At 36.8% G+C, this 21,315-nt stretch overlaps 1 protein-coding gene across 4 annotated transcripts in view; it reads right to left on the reverse strand.

Moving 5' to 3' along the window:
• The window catches only part of Mpp7 (MAGUK p55 scaffold protein 7), a 230,102-nt gene that overhangs the window by 21,568 nt on the left and 187,219 nt on the right, over positions 1-21,315 (reverse strand). For all 4 annotated transcript variants that reach the window (XM_020183282.2, XM_074056319.1, XM_074056318.1 and 1 more), the window contains one exon: positions 8,614-8,784. In XM_020183282.2, the coding sequence (XP_020038871.1) occupies positions 8,614-8,784 (171 nt within the window). The remainder of the gene's footprint in view (positions 1-8,613; positions 8,785-21,315) is intronic.

Here is a 21,315-nt window from a genome sequence, read left to right on the forward strand (position 1 = left end):
CACATGGCCCAGGATGGTCTTGAACTTAAGATCCTCCTGCCTCAGTTTCCTAAGTTCTGGAGGTATAGGTACATGCCACCAAAGCTGGCTGAAGATTTCTATTAAAAAAACTTTACATTTAAGAAAATGGCTCTGTTAACTATGTGCAAAGGTTCATTTTTATCTTAAAAAGAAATGTTAAAAAATTCATATGCAAATTCTCAGATTTCAATGCTACGGAAGGATCATTCAGACAAATATGATGACTCTTCCTCAAACGACCGCAAGTCAGCTGACATTACTGTCTCATGACCCATAGAATTAGGAGAGGTTGAGTGTCCTTACTGTTCTGTTTCAGATTGTTAACATTTTATTACACAAATATTTATGATTAAGTGCTTTTCATTTGTTATTTTTATGAAGGGTTTTCAAGATAGGATCTCAAGAACTATTTGCCTGGGCTGGCTTTGAACCCCAATCCTCCTGATCTCTGCCTCCTGAGTAGCTAGGATTATAGGCATGAGCCACCAGTGCCTGGCTTTGTTTTGGAAACAGGGTCTTGCTATGTAGTTCAGGCTGGCCTGGAACTCAAAATCCTCCCGACTCAGCTTCCTGATGGCTGGGGTAAACAGCCATGCACTACAATGCCCAGCTTAAGTGCTTATCATTGGTAGCAAATGTTTACATAGATATTTTTATTATGATGCTAGCATGGTACACTTTAAAAATTAATTCACAGTCGATGCAGTTTTCATCCTGTAAATATGGTCCCCCAAAAGATTTTCTTTCTGAATCTGTAGAAGATATATACAACCAAGAACCCCCAAAACTAAATGAGTATAGATAGCATTGAGGTAATAAAACCAGTGCTTGGAGTAGCACTTTAAAACTGTTGTAGATAAATAGTAAGAAGGCCACAGCATAGTGCTCTTTACCTCTTTAAGGTCATGCCTGTGGCATTGCACATTAGAATTTCAAACATCTACTTATTTATGTGTTAATGAAGACTCTGAATGACTTACTAGAACAATAATAATGTGTTATTATTGTGAAAATAATTTTATTAAAATCAATGAAATATGGTGTGCATGTGACACATACATACATACATATGTATGTATATAAGACACGAGCTGGGAATGTTGGCATACATCTGTAATCTCAACTACTTGGAAAGCAGGAGCAGGAGCATTGTGAGTTTGAGGCTAGCCTGGGTAAAGTTAAGGAGACCCTATCTCAAAACCAAAATACAAACAAAAGGTCTGGGCATGCGGTTCAAGTGGTGGAGCACTTGCCTAGCATGCACAAGGCCCAGGTTCATCACTAATATTGAAAAAAAAAAAGTAAAATAAAATGACACATAATGTCCAAAATCATAATTTTGTTTGTAAGTATCTGGCATATAGTTTAAGTACAGTATTTTTTAAGAATGATGAATATCAAATTGAATTTAGTAATTTAAATGTCAATGATAGTACCTTACACATGAATGGACAGTGGTGCTAGAGATCATAATGTTAATAATCTAGTAGGAAAGTAACTTCAGAAAGAGAGAGACAGATAGGCAGACATTAGCCAAATTAATTTAACACACTGTATATTCATTAGCGCATTAATGAATTCCATCCATATTTGGAAATCCCGTATGCCCAATATTTGGATTTATGTACAATATTAAGTGGAATATCAGAGGGACATTTGCTGCTCTGACCAAATATTACTTGTGTACTCTGTTGATCTTTGAACATCTTGACACACACATAAAATGGCACATTACAAAAAGAGCTACTGACATGGATACAGTTTTTATTATATGTTCACCTCCAGTGTACCTGTGTTGCTCAACATGAAAATTCTTCCACATTTCCCTGCAGACATTTTTATAGTATTGGCCAGACTTGTTAGTCTTACTATCCAGATAAAAATATCAGAAATCCTGGAATCTGCAATAAATATTCTAACTGCTTTCTACCTGAAAAACACACTTACTCAATTTGATGTACTGCAAGATAAATTCAGTGAAATCTCTAGGCATCCTTTGGATCAGACACGTGTTGTAAAGTCTACTGATTATACTGCAGAGCTACTATTTTTTGCTATAGACATAAAACAAAACAATCATGCTATTATATTTGACCCACAATCACACAATGATTACATTAGTGGGTAGCTGGATTTTTGTGTTTTGGAATGACACAAAATCTGTTCATAAAACTAAACTTAAAATTCCTTTGGAATCAAAGTATATAAAAAGTAGATCTACTTAGCAATTCATGACAAGCCCTGATAAGAGTCAGATTTCCTTTCCTATGCTTTCACATGGGAGAAAAATATTATTAATGAAGCATCATTTGTAAAAAGAGAAAACAGCAAAGCAAAGAAAATAAAAAGTGGAAAGCTTGCTGAAGGAGCACCATTTCCTCCAAAGCAGCTCTCTGCCCTAGACTGACTTAAGAACTTGTCTGGCCTTTGCTCAGCTCTTACACAATAACTTCCTTCCTTCTGCATCTGCTCAGAATTCAGCCATTCAGTGGGGTTACCATGATCCTGGCTAAAAGTCCATCATGCTGTGTCCCTAAGGCTCCTTCCCTCAGCCTGTTATCCTGTTACTTTCCTCTAAAATCTTTACCATCCTCTAACAGCTATATGCCTGGCTCTATCATTTATCATGAATTTATTATGACTATATTTTTGGTTTATTCTCTCTCATTGGAATGTAAACAACATGGATTGTTCACTAATAAATCCATGTGCTCAGAAAAATGCCTGGTAGTCTGTACTCCATAAAAATCAGCTCAACGAATAGAACTGTGATTTATGCCCAGGAATTAAGCCTAATTCTAAATATTTAAGATAGACCAAGGGTATAAAAAGACAACTGTGATTCTAATAAAGATCATATTTGCCTCTTCTATATGGATTATAATTTTAAACCCATCACACACTCATAAATTTGATCCTAACTCTTGGTTTTATGGTTATCTATATAAAATCCTCTGGAGCAGACTAATTCCTACAAGTCTTCAATCAAAACTCAACAAAAGCAATGGAAATTCTAGGACACATTAGCATTCAGTCAGTTTTGAGAGCATTCTTTCTTCTCTGCTTTGGAGACTTTGTATTTTGTCATTGCTTTATGGAAAAATAATGACATTTATATAAATGTCTATTTATTCAAACTTCCTCTGCAAAGCAGTCTTCAGGGCAGCATATAAGGTCAGCACAAAGGAGGACAGAATAGTACTTAATGCTTAAATTGCAAATGTGAAATATACAGGAAGATTTATTATTAGTTTCCTCATGCCTCATAACCAGACAGAACAAGTCACAAATTGTCTGAATATCCACAAGATGAGTTCTTCTCTTATTTTGGCTTAAGCCATGAAATGTGTTTTAGTGGTATTTTTAAACATGAAAGCTTTCTTCAGCTCCCTCTCCCTAGCCTGCTACACATTATTTGACTTTATTACTCTACTTTGAAAAAAAGTCAGGTTTCATCAAAGATAAAACTTGTCATGAAGAGAAATGTAGCAAAATGCCTGGCATTTGGCTTAATACTTTTTAAATACTTTTAAATGCAAAAAGGAGTTCAACAGAACTGTCATGGACATATTTAGTGGTTCAGGAATAATACATTCACAAAATGAAAGAAAAATTAAATATTTTTGATCAAAGCTCAAAGTCCTCTGTTGCTATTTTTTTGTTGTTGTTATGGTAACAACTTGGTCTATCCTTTTTCTTGAATGTTAGATCCAAGAATAAAAATTATGTGGTATCATGGAAATAATAGAGAAAATAATACTCTGTATTTCCCCCACCACATTTACCTAACAGTTTCAAGGCCAGTATCGTTACTGCCAATGGCTTTGACAAGCCTGGGTAAAGATGATTAGGCTGGGGGAGGGCCACAATGCTTACAGTGTTTCTATCCTTCTACACACATTGTAGGAGCCAAGGAAATGTTTCCTAAGTATATATATGTTCTCACAATCATGAATAGTAAACAGTTAACTCAGAAGCAATCTAGAATTTGTAAAATGTGTATGACTACTTCTTTCAGATGATAAATTGCTAAGTAAGTGTTCTAAACACTTAGGCTCAAAATCAGCAGGCTCTTAGTCATATTTGAACATTTTATGTTTATCTTACCAGTATTTTTAGATAAAATATGAGGACCTTTTTTTTTTTTGTGGCAGTACTGGGGTTTGAACTCAGGGTCTCACACTTATTTTAGACAGGTGCTCCACCACTTAAGCCACAATGTCAACCCTGGTTTTTTTGTTTGTTTGTTTTATTGTTTTGAGTATTTTCAAGATAGGGTCTTGTGAACTGTTTTTCTGGGCTGGGCTGGCTTTGAACTGCGATTCTCCTAATATCCTCCTCTTAAGTGGCTAGGATTACAGGCACTAGTCACCAGTGCCCGCTTATGAGGACTTCTTTTTTTGAGAATCTTTTATGAAAATCTTACTAGATGCCAGGAATTGGTCTAAGTCTTTGCAAAGATTATTCTGTGTAATCCTCAAAACAAACCTAAAAAGTTCATATTATTTTCATTTTCTAGATGAAACAGCTAAAGGCCCAGAGAGAATATGGATGATGCAGATGTCACAGGAAGTGCAGAACAGAACTGGAGCACTGCCTGAATGGCCCAGTGGCTGGTTTCTTACCTTCTACAGTAACTTGCAGTACCCAAGCATGTGACATGGGGATTTCTCCAGGCAACAAAGTCACAACCTCTGACTCATCAAAGGTGCCATTTATAGAAACAGAAAAGTTTCTATATGTAGCAATGACTACATAGAAGAATGGATAACCGGAAATGCTTCTGGAGGATAGGTACATAAGGTTATCAACAGATTCCACTGGGGAATGTCATTCTGCACAGAAGGCCATAGAGCAACAAGGAATGAAAGGTCAGATGCTAATGTTCAGTAAGTGACACCAGGAACTGAGTTTTCCAAGCCTCAACCTGTACAGGCATTCTGATTTTGGCAGGTTTACAAATCCTTCCTTAAGTTGAAACAGTACTAAGAAGTTTTTGTTAACATGTGAATGACATTTTCCTTTTCTACTCTTAGACACATGATATATTTTATTCCCTTGTGTAGAAATCTATATATAATCTGATATGGCAAAAAGAATAAGATTCATATTCCTTACTAAATGTGCTTAGTTATAATGTAATCATTAGTAACTTAAGGAAAACAGTGTTGTACCAGCAATTGCTCCCAAATGGTGAAATAGAGAGTTAGGGCCAAAAAAGTTTCAAATTAAAGTTATTTTTCCTGTAGGACTTTCATAATAAAGGCTAAAAATCCTAACAAATCTGTTGACCAAAACAGACAAATCAAACCCAAAATGTCACTGACAAATGCTAAACAGTGAATTTGGACAAAACCCAGTTTTTAACCATCATTATAACACAAAGGCAAGAAACTGAAGTGTGATGCCAAGAGGAGGAAGCCAAGATCATTCTCAGGTGGTTCACAATCGCCAACCAGTGCAGGAAGTGGCCACTGAGCCCACAGAGACAGAGTGACACAGTGTTTGCTGCACTCCATTCTGACAAAATGGACATTGTAATCAATGGGGCCAGCACCACCAGTATTTCTGGAAACTTGCTAGTAACATGGACTGTCTCAGAAACCTGGGAACTGCAAGTTCACAAGTTTCCCAGGTGACTGGAGTGCATGTTCAAGCATGAGAAGCCCTGGCCTGGGGTGGGAAGGATTGGAGCTCCTCTCCCTGTGTATTCTCTAAGACTGCCTCTATCTGTGGCTACCAGAAATTTAGAAGAGGCAGTTTCTGCACCCTGATGACAGAATAAATAATTTCACCAATCAAAGAACCTTCCCTGGTGTCTGGGAAAATTACTCCAAGACACATGCAGAAAAAGTGAACAGATTTGAGAGGGAAAGACCATGAAAACCAACCTAGAATACTTCAGTTGGCTGGTGAATTTTAAAGAAAGGGAGAGCAAAACAGTAATTATATGGACAATGAAGGCCATGCCTGGACAGTGTACAGAATGAACTCGAAGGAGAAGAGAGAGGAGAGTCCAGCAAGCTAGCTAAACTGACCTGGGGGTTACGTGGAGATATATGACTCAGGGCAGGATTTAGGTACATGAGGGATGCTTTTGGTAAGTGCCAATCTAAAACTTGCACAAAATGAGAAGGTGGTATTTGTCAGGAAAAAGCAAAGCAAAGAAAAGTAAGATATTTAAATCTACGACAGAAGGTTAGCATGGCCTTGATTTAGTAGATGGGAAGCCATATTCCATGGTGAGATGGGACAGAGGTCTCCAGCTGCTTGGGACTGACTCAGATCCACAGCTTATTGACTGTGGGATACTGGTCAAGTTATTTCTCTCTGTTCTGTAGTTTCTCCACCTGTGAAATGAATATATAAAAGTGTTTGCCATGCAGTCATGATGAGGACTGACACAAAAGTATACATACAACTTTCATCTATTGTTATTGCATGCCACCTGAAAAATAAATGGAAACTTAAAATCTGAGGTGCAACTCTTAGAAAGGAATGAGGAGCAGCAGGGGATGGAGAAACATTACAGTCAGAATTTAGCATCAGAGAAACCTGTGAAGTAGAAAAATGTAGTCAAATGCAAGATTTTGGGTGTTATTGAAGTAATTCAATTAACTATTTACTGAAGGCCCAGAAAGCTCCACAGACCGAGGAAACACGAGTGGGGCCAGGCACACATGCAACATGAGCAGTCACTGGCTGCACCACTGGGCATCTCTAGGAGTATTTAGAGGTCAACCTCCTGTTCTCAGAGGACAGATCCTCTGAGAATCGAGGATCAGAAAATGAAGGCATGTGAGCAAGGGACAGGGAAAGAACAGTTACTAGAAGGGAGTTGATGTCACAGGTTTAAAGAAATAAAAAAACCTTTTAACATCCTGCTCGGAAAGCAAAAACACAGGGAGAAGAAGGAAGGGTCGTGTCTGCTAGAGTGGTGGGGCACCTCTCATATTCAGTTCAAACTCAGGTACCAGAAACCCAGAGACTGAAGGGTAAAGAGGAAATGGGGCAACCAAATTGCATATAATTGAATTAATCAGTTTGCTCAAGCTTTGAGCCAGGAGTTTTAGTTCAATGACTATAGATCTAGACAACCAGCACTGGATGGAGCAGAAGCCAACAAACCTCAGGTCACCGTGATCTCTAGCTGACAATGCAATGTTTGGTGTATAGTTCTGGGAGCACAGTTTTACTTCTAAAGCTGGGATGGTGCTGTGATATGCTTCTGCTCCAAGGAACCTATGAAACTGTGACTAGGAAATGTGGAAGCTAGGGTTCCACTCCCCAGTCCTAAGGAGGCTGGCTCCTGCATAAAATACAGGGTGACAGTCTTTCATGATTATGCCTTGTACACATGTGGCAGCACCCTCAGTTCCCTGGAAGTAAGAGAACACAAGAGATCACAATGTCATGCCGTTGTTGCCTTCTTATTATGGGCTGAGTACAGGCCACAGGATTGGAAGAGACACTGCTGAGACTGGTGCTGACAGGGAGGATGCAGAGTAGAGACCATGGGGTAGACAAGCAGAAGTCTCAAGTAGCTTCAGTGAGGGACCCAAGGATTTGCTCATGCCCACCAGGCTCTGTGTGAGCCTCTCACACAGTCCTGAAGCAGGACTGGAGGCTCTACATAAACACCACACCTATGGAAACATTGCTGGGTGTGGCTTGGGAGGGTTTGGTGCACTGCTAAGAAAGGAAACTTTGAATTTCCTTTGAAGTATGTGAACACATATTTCTAAACAATGCAAACTGTATTCCTATTGGATGAGACTAACGGTCACTTTGGTGCCATCAGATGTGAGAAACAAAATCACCTTCCACGACGACCCCTTCATCTGCTTGAATAGACGTGCTGTAATGGCCTCACAGGTCTTACTTGGGGTCATTTCTTAGCTTTCCATTTACTTTCATCCCCGTAGCTGTCACCATGAGTTTATTAAGGAAGAACTGACAAGCGACATCATAGTCCTTTATTTCAAACCTTGCTAAAATCATAGGGTTTGGTCCTGGCTGGTGATGTACCTCTTACATTTTTAAAGAAACATAGCCAAGTTAGGGTAGAGCAACACAGGTTGTGACTGACTGAGTTCATAATGGTTGGACAAGACAGACTGTAGAATGTGACTCTGAGTCCAAGCAACCCACGTTTGTGGGAACACCCACATGTGCTTATTAACTGATTTAAAGTAGTTTGTGAACTGACTTGCTAGCTTAGTCTATGTCATAAAAAGCGTATACCACAGCTATTGCATCAAAATGAGCTAGAAAAAAAAACTTGCACTGCATTCACAAATACTCATTTCTATTACCCAGGCACCCTTACACATTCCGTGAGCCGCAGCGTGCCTGCTGTCCCCTCTCCAGCAAAGGTAGCCCCAACCTGCCACAGCCATTCTTCAGAGCCAACTTTGGTCTCTGAAGGAGATGAATGTCCAAGTGACTGAAGATGTCATTTTGGAGGCTAAGCAAAGAGAATTCAAGACAAGATGAATTTTGCCTTGAAAGCTTCAACTAAAATGCACTTTGAAGTTAAATCCTTCCTGTTTCACTTATTTCCTCAGACTCATGTACAAAACGAGCACTCACCAACCAAGACAACCAGTCTGTATTTCTCATTGGTCTGTCGCCGGTAGGGGGTCACCTCTTCATATGTGGGCACATCTGCCGTGTCATATTGGTCACTCTTCTTACACTCATACATGGACTTGTTTGTTTTTTTATCTTTTCTGCTAAGGCGGAAACTTCTTCTAAAACCAGCTGCAAATTAAAAAAATACACTTTAGTAATAACTAAAAATGAATCCCCTCCCCAAAACAAAAAAAATTAAAAATCCCTCAAGGTTGGCTAGGGATGTAGCTCAGGGCAGAGTAAGTGCTGAGCACATGCAAGGACCTGGATTCCTTTCCCAGCACCAGAAGAAAATGAGACAAAACTCCCCAAAGTTGGGTTGAATTTTATGCTTTTAGGAAAAGGAAAAATCAAAAACAGTAATTTATAAGAGAATCATCTAACATTTACTTATGTACTTATAATAACAAATTTTATTTGGTTCTAATTCATAGAGCTCTTTTCGGAAATCACTAAATAGGCAACTGTTAAAAAAAAAAAAAGCCAAGTAAAAAATCACAAAGATAATTTATCATGAACTGACTAGTGAACACATTTGTTAAGTAAAAGTTAAAAATACTATAAACACATTTCAAATAAAAATGATAAATTTTGTCAGTCATAAATATTAAAAAAAATTTTTTTGAGACAGAGTCTTGCTATGTAGCTAGCACAGGCTGGCCTTGAACTCCCAATCCTCCTGCCTCAGCCTCCCCAGTGCTGGGATTACAGGTGTGTACCACCATGCCTGGCAATAAATAGTAAAAAAGTATTATATTGTAAGCATAACCAAAAAACATACCAGTAGCACAGATAGCATCTATTGTGAAATAAATAAAAAACAAAACAAAATTAGGGACAGCAGTCTGGAGCACAATAGCTCATGTCTTTAATCCCAGCTACTTGTGAGGTGGAGAATGGGAAGATCTCACTCCAAGGCCAGCCCAGGCAAAAGTTAGCATGACTCCATCTCAACAAAGCAAGTTGGGTATGATGGTGTATGCTTGTAATCCCAGTTACCTGGGAGGCATATGTAAGCCCTGAGGCTAGGTGTGGTGGTGCACTACTGTAATTCCAGCTACTTGGGAGGTGGAGATCTGGAAAACTGCAGTTAGGGGCAGCCTGGGCAAAAAGTTAGTGAGACCCTATCTCAATAAATAAACTGGGTGTGGAGATGAATCCAACTTCATGGGAGGTGATAAGGAGGATTATGGTCCAGACTGGCCCCAGGCGAAAAGAGAGACTCTATCCAAAAAATAACAGAAGCAAAAAGGGCTGGGGGTGTGGCTCAAGTAGTAAAGTATCTGACCAGGAAGCATGAGGTGAAGTTCAAACCCCAGTGAGACACACACACACACACACACACACATTCTTGCACACACAAATACAGAAAACATAGTGTTAAATGTGCCTACACATGAACCAAGCCAATTAAACAAGACTGGGTTGGTTCTGAGCAATTTTTCTTTTCTTTTTTTTCTTTTTTTTTTGGAATAAATGACCAAGTGTCCAATAGAAACTTTATGCTTTCATGCTCTGAAAAATAAAATGAAGAAATAAGTTTACCTCAGCTATGCAATCTTATCTATAGGCCACATAGTATTTTACAATTATGTAAATTTAATAATTTTTTAAACTTTTAGGTACACTTCATGTCTATTCAAGAGACTTCTCCAGTGCACTACCACCATTTTATAGATAGGCCTAAAAGTTCAGGCTGAAGTTCCTTTTCCCAGTCACAGCCGTTACTCCGCTTGCCTGTCATGCTGCGTCATTGTTTTAGTTTTACTTCTTTTCTAGATAAGTGACAATTATTATACAAATCATTCAAGAATTCAGTAAGATGTGCGATCAGTTATGTACCTAAGCAACCTCGATACTCCTTCAAAATCCAGACTTGAAGTGGAGACAAAACATTATCTCTCTCTCTCTCTCTCTATATATATATATGTATATATTCTATATCAGTTCTATAGTACAAATAAAGTGCAAATACACTATAAATGTATAAATACATCCTTTTGGAAAGAATACTGAAGTCGGGCATGGCAGTGCACACACAGCACTGGGAAGGCCACAGGAAAAGTTTCAGGTTACTCTGTTCCTCTTATTTCCTAGGATACAGGGGAGTTTCATGGGAAGCTGGAGAACAGTCCCTTTTTTGTCCCCATCTTCATAACAGGGCACCAGGAGGAGCCCAGATGCTGCGACTCCCCTGCCCTGCTGGTCCTCAGACAAAGGTATTTGTCTAACTTGCTCATCCTGGCCCTGCCCCAACTCTATCACCTGTGATTTCTGGCCCAGATTAGAGTCTAGGACAACTGGACTTCTGAGCCACTCAAAAGGATACATTAGTTATTGTAACTAGAAAAGTTTGGATGCTGGTGGTCCATTGTGTTCTTATTTCAGGTTCCTATGTCTTTTGCCCCCTGAGAGACAATAACAGGATAAGCATGTGGAACCTCAAGTTCCTTCATGAGTTTTCCTTGTATGGAGTGAAGATTTTCCTTAAATCAGCACAAACCTTGAGCACAGGATGGATCTAACTACAAGATAAATGCCCAATTCAAAGCAAATAATGTCCAAAAGTAAAAATCTGAACAATTTCTGATCAGCAAATCACAGCTAAGTCCTGAGTTTCAGAGCAAGTATTTATCTAACAGGTCCTTACAATTCAACTGTAATTTTAAGTTTCATCATAAATAGTAGTGAGAGAGTGTGGGAAAAAGAGAAGGTCAACAGATTTCTAAACTGAGGTAAAGACGTCAAAAGATGGGAACCAAGTTCCAAAGGATGGTTTGGTGATGCTAGCTGTGCAGTTTGATACAAGCACAGAATAGGTGCTTGTTAAGTTCACTAAATTTAATTTAAAAAGGCAGCAATGAAAAACCCTACTACCACACCTTCTTAATGTAAATTTCAACAAGGCAAGCATGGCACATTTGGTATTTTCACAAGAGTTAAAATTCTAAAGGCAGACAAAGGACCAAACATGGCATAAGGTAATGCCATAGAGCTGGAAGTTATCCCTGCCAGGCACGATGTCTCAGGTCACTGTCACTCCTGCAGTCAGACCTACAAGCTTTTCAGTAGCAACAACCAATCTAGTGGAATTCAGAGGAATTATGAAACTTCAGTGCCTTGACCAAAGTACAGGGGCAGAGGCCATCAGACAGCCACAGAGGTCACAGGTTGTTAAGGAGCACAGGTGGGCAGGCCTGGGCCAGCAGTGAGCTCTGCAGCTGAATCTTAGAGACTTTCAGAAGTCTTCTCTAAGGCTCATCTTCTTCAGTTTAGAATGCAGAAAACAGTAACCTCCAAAGTATTACTAAGGACTAAATTATCAAATTAGTACTATAAAGAACTGAAGTGTTAAAGAACAGCAACTGGTCCAGTTCCTGGCAGACAATAAATGCTTCTATGTATTAGCTACAGAGTCGCACTCCAGATGACTGCAGCTTTCTCAAAGCACCCTGCAGGCAAAACCATGCATTCCCTGCATCCTCACAGCACAGATTCTAGCAAGAAAGTGAAAAAAAAACCCAGGGACTCATGAATTAGTTTTAAATTGACTAATATTATAAAAGAGACAAAATATTTAAATTAAAGCCAACTTTCAATACATTAAGCAAGGCTGGGGAGGTGGGTGTGTGGGAGAGTGTTGCTAGCATGTGCAAGGACCTGGGTTCTAACCCCAGCGTTACTTAAAAGTGCCTAAAGTATCTTACCAAGTACTGAGGCATTTTAAAGAAATACAACAGAAAGGTTGAGCATTTTTTAACTATTCTTTTACTTTTTAAAAATTTTCTTTCTAGGAATGCATGCTATTTTTGCTACCATACTTTAACGAGCAGGCTTCTTTTCTGTACATGTATTCATATGCATATATACCTGTATATATAAATACATACAACCTATAAATATACACACACACATGCATACACAAACTTAAGAAGAGTAAGAAAACAAGAAAGGAAAAAACCTAGAACAACCAATAACATGGCAAGAATAAGGGATGCAACAAAAGGTATTTGTAATTATTTTTCAGACAAAAAAAAACCCCAAAACAAAAACCAAGGTTATTTTCCTAGAATCCTCCTTGGGTGGCCAGAGGTGGCAGTACACTTGGCATGCCCTTCCATGTATGGAGCCTATAATTTTCAACCTGAAGGAAAATAATGAGAGACCTGTCAGTGCACCTTGGATTAAAGCTACAATTAGAGCAGACTAAATTCTCTGATCAGAAAATGGATTAATCATTTCTGGCCTTATGGTCTAATTTAGTTCTTTTATTAAAAGAAGTCCAGGCCGGATGCTGGTGGCTCACACCTGTAATCCTAGCTACTCAGGAGGCAGAGATCAGGAGGATGGCAGTTTGAAGCCAGCCTGGGCAAAGAGTTCCTTGAGACCTTATCTCAAAAGAAACCCTTCACAAAAAAGTTGGTGGTGGGTAGGCACTGGTTGAGTGGATCAAGGTGGAGGCCCTGAGTCTACCAGGCTGGAGATGTAGAGTACCTTTCTAGCATGCACTAGGCCCCAAGTTCAATCCGCAGCACAAAAACAAAAACAAAAACACAAAAAGCCATTTTTCTTTGAGTGTGTTAGCAAATATCTGTAATCCCAGCATTTGGAAAGTTGAGATAAGGGGGTCACAGGTTTGAGGCCACCCTGGGCTACAAAGTGAGTCCATGTTTCAAATAAAAGGGGGGCTGAATGGTGTGGGGATGGAAGCCCAGAAAGTGTGAACTTAAATGGAAGTAAACAGAGGGTCTTTTTAGATATCTGTGAATAAATAACAGAGGATCTATTTATTTCAGTTTGTTTTTAGTCATGGCAAGGGCCGCCTTTGAAAAAGGAGGGGAAAAGGCACACTGACAAGGAATTTAAGGTAAGGGAACAGTTTTATATGTTTTTTATACTTCACATTTTTGTAATTTATAATTGGCTCATTATTTTTATGGACAGTGAGTTACCTACAGCTCCCAGAGATTCCTGTTTCTGAACAGCAAGCTTATTTCAACACAACAGGGCTGAGTTCTGAATAGACCTGCAGATGCAAGGCAACCCCTGATCACAAGGAGATATTGCTTTTCTAGTATTTTCCAGGAGATACAATTTATGGCTTGCTAATTTATTATTTAATTGTACAGCTTTACTTAAAGTAAAAAATCTTAACTACCAAGGGGCACCACCAATTAAAGCTGCTTGTTATTTAAAGAGTTCAATAAATATCTCTGTTCATAACTAGACTGATGTCACTGATGACTTCATGAGGACAGATTGCTGGAAGCTAGAGAGACCTTGTCCAAATGCTTCCCAAATCAGTTAATGACAATGTCTATTCTTAAGTTGCCCATTTCACCATTCTTGTGTAAAAGAACTTCTAATTTCTTTAAGTTCTTTTAAGAACTTTAGAAAGTGGAAAACTATCTGCCATTGTTGTTGAAACTGGCAGTACAGTTGGACATTGTCATGTTTACATGTTTCTCATTTCTTCTGTAAACAATTGTTTAATATATATTGATCATGTTTTGATCAGGGTATTCATAAATACATATACACACATATATGTTAATAACATCATGATCCTTTTGTCCTAAGTTTTCAATTTTCCTTTTAACTAATCACAAAGAAGTTTAAAATGGTTGTGTCTTTGAATCTGTAAGCTTTATTTCCTTTTGATTTCTCCCAATATTTTAATGACTTTCCTATCTTTAGGTCTGATAAATATTCACCTATATTTTCTTAATTTTAAAAAATAGGTTGTATGACTTTATACTTAATTTGTTTTATGCCATCTGGAATTACTCAGAGGTAATCATGAGATCAAGCCTGTGAAGTGTAGTATTTTTCCAAATAATTAACCAATGGTCCCAGAAATACTAAATAATCCCTTTACCACTTTAGGATGATAAATATGTACTGAAGTATCAGATTGTTGATTATGTCATAGCAGAAAAGGTGATTCTTGGTGGGAGTTTAGTTCAATCTCTTGTTATAATACCAGTACTCCCAAACAGCTGTAATGGTGGGAACAGTTGATATTTATTGAGAACTTTCTAGGTGACTGGGAGGTTCCATTCAAAGAGTGTTATGTAGTAGCAATGGCACGAGGTAGGTATAAAAATCCAGGTGCCTAAACAGACCTTCTAGTATAATAAAAAGACTGCCAGTGATTTAGTTTAAATATTGTATGATGAAACAAAGTTAAGAAGTTTGGCTAAATGCATAACAGAAAAGATGATGAGCCTCCTGCTACTTTATAAAATAATTTAATAGGAAAAAACTGTTAAAGGGTATCAGTTTACTTTAGTGACTGAAATACATGTGTTTTTTCTACTAGAAGATTTTTTTTAAATATAATTAAATGTTTTTATACGCTTTCATATTGAAGATGATATATAAAATATAAATACATATGTGTATATAAACACACACACACACACACACACACACACACACACATGAGATAGTGTCACTGGGCTCAAGAAGATCCCAATCTCTCAGGGGGCAGAATCTAAGGTGCTTTCACAACATAGGGCTTTAATGGAAGCTTAGCTGTTTTGCAAATATTTTAATGTCAGATTTGATTTTGAATTTTCTCTTAAATAAAAACATTAAACTTGGTCAGTTGTGATATGGTTATTTTCAAAACTATGTCATTACACTGCTTTTGCATAACACATTAGTCAAAATAGTATTCTAATGCTTACATATGTAATTTAAGAACCATTTGTTATTAGAATAAGCTTCAATATTGTAAACAAATATACCTAACTACCTATAATTTCAAATGTCAGTGTCATTTTTAATAGCAAAAAACTTGGGAGCAATCAAAGTATTTATATTTAATATAAATACTTAAATTATGAAACAACTTCTTTAAGAAATGGGGTTTACAACCATTGAAATTAAAAAACTTATGCACCTTAGAAGTGCATTTGACATAATAATAAATGGAAAACTGGATAGGAAAGAAAAATTATATGTAGTACTATGAGTTTTATGTTTCTTTTAATAGAAGTATTGGTATACATACACAAATATAGAAGAAAATAAATTTTTTTTAAATGGCTGTATTAGGTCGGGGGGCTATGGGCAATTATTTTGCTATATTTTCAAACTCTCTATGTTATAAAATTGTACAATTTGAAACAAAAAGAAACACAGAGTTCATAACATATGAACAATAAAGCAAATAAAATTCAATATAGGTACATGTATTTGTGTAGTTATATCAGCATATGACATGAAATGCATTCAGTTTCTCAGAGGCAGATTCTAATCTTCTATATTTTGAAGTGACTATGGTTAAAAAAAAACCCACAAATTTTCTATGTTCATGATAGTTAGGAGTTGCCAATAAATTCAAATATAATGAAAGCAGAGAAAGTAAAAGTAATGGAAAACCTATAAAAAAATCAGAATATATTATAAGAACTAAAGATCAAAAAAGATAGAGAACCAGCAATCTCACCTGTAAAGTGAGAGTGAAAAAGAAAAAAGTCCTTAGTTTTGGAAACTTAAACCTAAGCTAATAAAACTGATGTGAAATCTTTTATTATAAAATCATAAATTGCAACATTTTGGTTCCCACAAATAAGTAACTTTAGTGTAAATTTATAAGGTAAATACGTACAATTTTATGATTTTACCTTTTCATAGAATTATGATTTCTAAGATTGGCATTTCAGTAAAATGCACAATCATTTCGTGAATAAACATATCCATGAACACAAAAGGCCCTCAAACAGAGCGAACACCATGAGCACCAAAGCCTTAGAAACTTTCTGTTAACTCACAGAAAATAAACACTGAACCATTACATTAGCACCTGCAATGCTTCAAATGGGACAGTTTCAATATCTGATTACATTTCTTTTACATCACCAACCTGGTCTAATAACATCAGATCTTAAGCGTTGCTAATGCTCAAATGAGCTTTTAATAGGTTTAGACTTCATAGATGTTTATAGCGTGGGAAAAGAAGTCAGTGAAACTCTCCTGAATCATAGCAGAGCAAATATGGGTCACAGGCACATCAAAATTTAGAGAGTTACAGAAGCATCCACTCTAAACTTTCTACTTTATAAAGGAAGATTTTATTTGATGCAGACACGGTCAAGAAAACTGCTAAATTTCCAAAGGGAGATAAATATAAACATTTAAATTCTTTCTTATCATTTGACATTCACTGAAATGTGGACCTCAAATTTTTAAAATTGGGAGTACTGCCAAAAATTGTATGAACAATATTTTTTGCATCTTAAATATTAGAACAATTTGACCAAGCATATATTTCTGTGGTATCTTAATTAGCAAGAAAAGCAAATTTTGCCATAAAGGAACTTTTAAAGATGAATTAAAAAAAAAGTGCAGATGTTAAAAAACTAAGCAGCTAGAAATTGCTATAAAAAGTTAGGTTCCTGACCACAAAACAGTGACATTTCCATGAAATGAACATTTTGAATATAATGTTAAGGGTATTATCACAATGCAAATCATTCCAGGTATGAAAAACTTTGTAGTAACATGAATTTAGTACAAAATCATTATGGAAATGATACCTCATAATGTGCTAATCAAAATTATCTGAAAGACAATGAAGGGTAACTAAAAACCTCTGGGAGGAGGAGGTTTAACCTGTGAAGAAAACACCAGTACAAACCTGTGAAGTCAATGAGATCGAAGAGCCTAGATTCATCTTACAATGTTAGAAAGGAAATCCCCAAAGAAACATGAACAGTATCATAGTCATATTAATGAGCATTACCTAGGCTAGTTTTGCATTAAGTGGGGGAAAAGACTTCGGGACAGATTAACAGAAAATTCACCTTTGGAATGTTATAGGTTCAAGGCGCTCTACTGAAGAAATGTTCAAATCCATAAATACCCTTGAATCTTTCAGCTTACTCCAATAAAAACAGAATCTGAAAAGAATCTGATAAAACTAACAGAAGATATCAATGTGTAATTTCCAAGGAAAAATTGCTTATATATATATCTTAAAAGGTATTCCTGATGCCCCTGATAGTTTATTTTTAAAGCACAGAAAAGCATTACTATAATAAAAACAGAAAAACTCCACAAGAATTTAATTTTCTGCCAGACAGCTAGTAAAGGAATGAGTTCTTATTTACACTTTCAAAAATATGAGAATATACAGTACACATGTATAAAACTGCATACAAAAGTACAGTTCTGAAGAGGGGGAAAATTGGATTACAATTTTTTTTTTAGGTTTAGTTCATCCATGCAACCTAAAATTCTCTAAGCAGGATGGTTTCTGTCAGAAAAAAAATTTCCAAGTAGTATTCCAGACATGTTGAGATTATACAGAGTCCTATTTTATTCAAGAAAGAACCTATACCACTTTTGAAAGAATGTTTCTAAATATTCTCTTTGTAAAAATTCTGTTTTGAAAAATATTAAGGCAGTATACTTAGACACAGCTGTATTCACCTATTTAACATTCTTTAGCAAATGCTTGGGTACTGGATTAAAGGGGAATTTCTGCTAGATCTATTAAACCAGCAGTGTACCTTGTTGAGAGTCTACAGGGCCTAAACACAGGAGAAGGGAGAGAAGTAAGAAACAGCATTAGGGAAAACACAGAGAAGCAGAGATGCGCAAATAATAACTTTTAAAAGAAATAACAGCCAATGAACAGTTTTGCTTTCATTTAACTTTAGGCTAAACACTTAAGTTAAACAGAAAGAACAGTCTTAGCATCTGTAAGTCCTAAGACTGACCTTGTTTTTAAAGAATGCATGAAGTACTCCAGCAAGGACAGAGTGGAGAAAAACTGATTTTTCAGGAAAACATTTACAAGAAAAAATATGCTAGAACACAGATGCTTGATAAGCAGCGTTTTGTGAGTTGATTAGGGCAAATCTTCTCTAATGAATTAACCAGAGGAAAACATTCTATAATTCTCACCAGTGTTTAAAAAAAAAAGTAATAATTCTTCATATGGATTATTTTGTAGATAAAAGAGAGAAAATTTTTAAAGCCATTCTACTACTAAAAAGCAATTATACTTTGGAAGCCAAAACACACACACACACACCAAAAGTCCATAAACCTTCATACCATCTGCCAAAGCTAAGTAAAATTTTCATGCACTTATAGGAAGATATGAATTAGTCCTAATAATTCATATATACATGTAGGGCATACTATATATATTATACTTATAATATATATACTCTGTATCTATGAATGACAATCTTTGTATTTAGACTGCTCTGAGAGGGATTCAAAGTTAAACCATTTAATTTTCTGCAGTTCATATTTACAGCATACTATTAATTTACCTTTGTGTTATTATAAGATTTTATGCAGACTGCATACAACTTATATTGTCCATTCATGGAGCTTTTACTTTCCGTCCAATAAAATAGGCAAATGTTTTTTATTGATAAATATTCTGACTTGTAAGAAATGAGCTTTGGACACATCAGTAAAAATGATATCACTGTGCATGTCCATGTCAGTGAAGCCTTAGGAAAGATGGTTTCAAGGTACAATTATTATAAAAACTGACATCCATATTTTGGAGTATTGTAACGTTACTTTTTTTTTTTAAGCAGTACTTGGGTTTGAGTTCAGGGCCTTGCACTTGCTAGGAAGGCGCTCTACCACTTAAGCCACGTCCCCACCCATAATGTTACTTCTTTCAAAAGGGTCAACTTAGAACATTTTGATGTGGAATCTGTTTTTCAAAAAATGTAATGTATAATCAGGTTAAGGGCAATTTATATGCTGATTTTGACTTGATTTTTTACATACTTCAAAGAAACTAGAAATAATCAAATGTCTTCACTGAACTGTTGGCTTGATTTAGATCATAGTGGTCATAGCAGGTCCACTGTAGGATTCAAGGAATATTGTACTGGACTGGGGTCATGGCTCAAGTGGGAGAACAGCTGCCTAGCAAGTTTGAGCCACAGAGTACAACCCTAGTAACACACACATACACAGGAACATTGTTCTAAAGATATTCTGCAGGGTAGATCACTTTTCATTTTTACAAGGCATGGAAGTGGGTAACAGGCAAAGGTAAGGTCCTTAAATAAGCCACAGCCTCAGAAATTCTTTGATGTTATTCTTAGAGAAGGTCCCACAAGAACACCAAATTTCTAGGCATTCTGTGTTTCCAGAGCTGCCTTAGGACCAGATAAGCGAGCCTTGTGCCAGGATGGATATGGACCCATCCTGTACACATGGATGTTTTTAACACTAGTGGAACTACAATGTATCTGGGAAAGTGGCAGTGTCCACTGGGGCTGGATGTTTCCCAGAATACTACAGTCCTTTATATGATCTGTGTTAAGTGACTAAAATGTTACAATTCCATTCCATCTTGTTAACCTGTATAGTGGTAATCCTCTCCTCAGAACCCCTTATCTTACACAGTGGAAAAGCCAAAGTCTGCCCCTCCTCACCACAATCATACTGTTTCCTGTCTAAAGTCAATTCCTATCACTCTCCCTCTTATTTTCTCTGCTCAGGCCACACGGGTCCCCTTACTGATGCTCAGGTGCAGACATCCTGTCTCAGGGTCATGGAACATGCTTGTCCCACTATTTGAAAAGCTTATTACCTTCAGGATTTTGCTCAAACATGCCCTTCTTGAAAAACAGAGATAATCAAATCGGGCTATAATAATACAAACATGGAGATGCCACAAAGAAACTCCCTGTGTAGCTATCTTAAACAACCAAAAATGTTATTTTTTTCTTCTTCTTTTCTTATACAAAACAGGAAGGTGGAACAGGTCCTGCCTAGGGGAGTTGTACCAGTGGGAGGGGGCAGCAGGTAGGAAAATGGTGAAGGAGGGTGAATATGGTGCAAATACTGTGTATACATGTATGTAAATAGAAAAATTATATCTGTTGAGTCTATTCCATGCATGGTGGGGGAGGAGAGCACAAAGGAAAATAGTGGAAGGGTGCATTCAAGTACAATATATTTGATATGTTGTAAGAACTTCTGTAAATGTCACAATGTGTCCCCACTCAGCACAACAATAAAAACAAACAAAAAATGCCCTCTCATGGAGAAGCCTCTTCAACTAGCCTATTTAAATCTGAAAGCTCATCATTCCAGTCCTGGAACTTATCTTCTTAGCACTTATTACCAGCATATAATTTGTGATCAAAGGCATTATATAATTTATAATCAAAGTCATTATATAATTTATCTCCCTCCACTCTATTTAGTATCTACCTACCCCCAAATATGGCAGTGCTAGGAAAGAAGCATATTTACTTTGATCTGTTGGTACTCCAGTGTCCAGAATAGTATATAAAACATAACAGGCATTCAACTAGCTTCTTAAAATCCAGGAATAGAATTATAAGAAAGTTATATTCTAGAAGTATCAGAAGCAAGTGCTTATCAGCTCTAAAGTGGTCATCTTTTGAGAGAGGACATGGGATGGGAAGGAAAAGGGTAGCGATCTTGCCCTTGGTTTCCAGGCTTGAAAAAGATTATTTGACCTTTAAAACAATTTATTTAAGACAGCCATATGAAACTGCTGACATTCTGTTGGTTTGTCACCAAGAAAACAGCAATTTTATATGCTTCAACCTAATGCATATAGCCCATTGATAAAAATAAAAAATTTTAAATTTCAGTAATTTTGTGGTGGAAGAATACAAAAGACAATTCAGAAGA

The sequence above is a fragment of the Castor canadensis genome, chromosome 15 (genome assembly GCF_047511655.1).
Source record: "Castor canadensis chromosome 15, mCasCan1.hap1v2, whole genome shotgun sequence".
Lineage (NCBI taxonomy): Eukaryota > Metazoa > Chordata > Mammalia > Rodentia > Castoridae > Castor > Castor canadensis.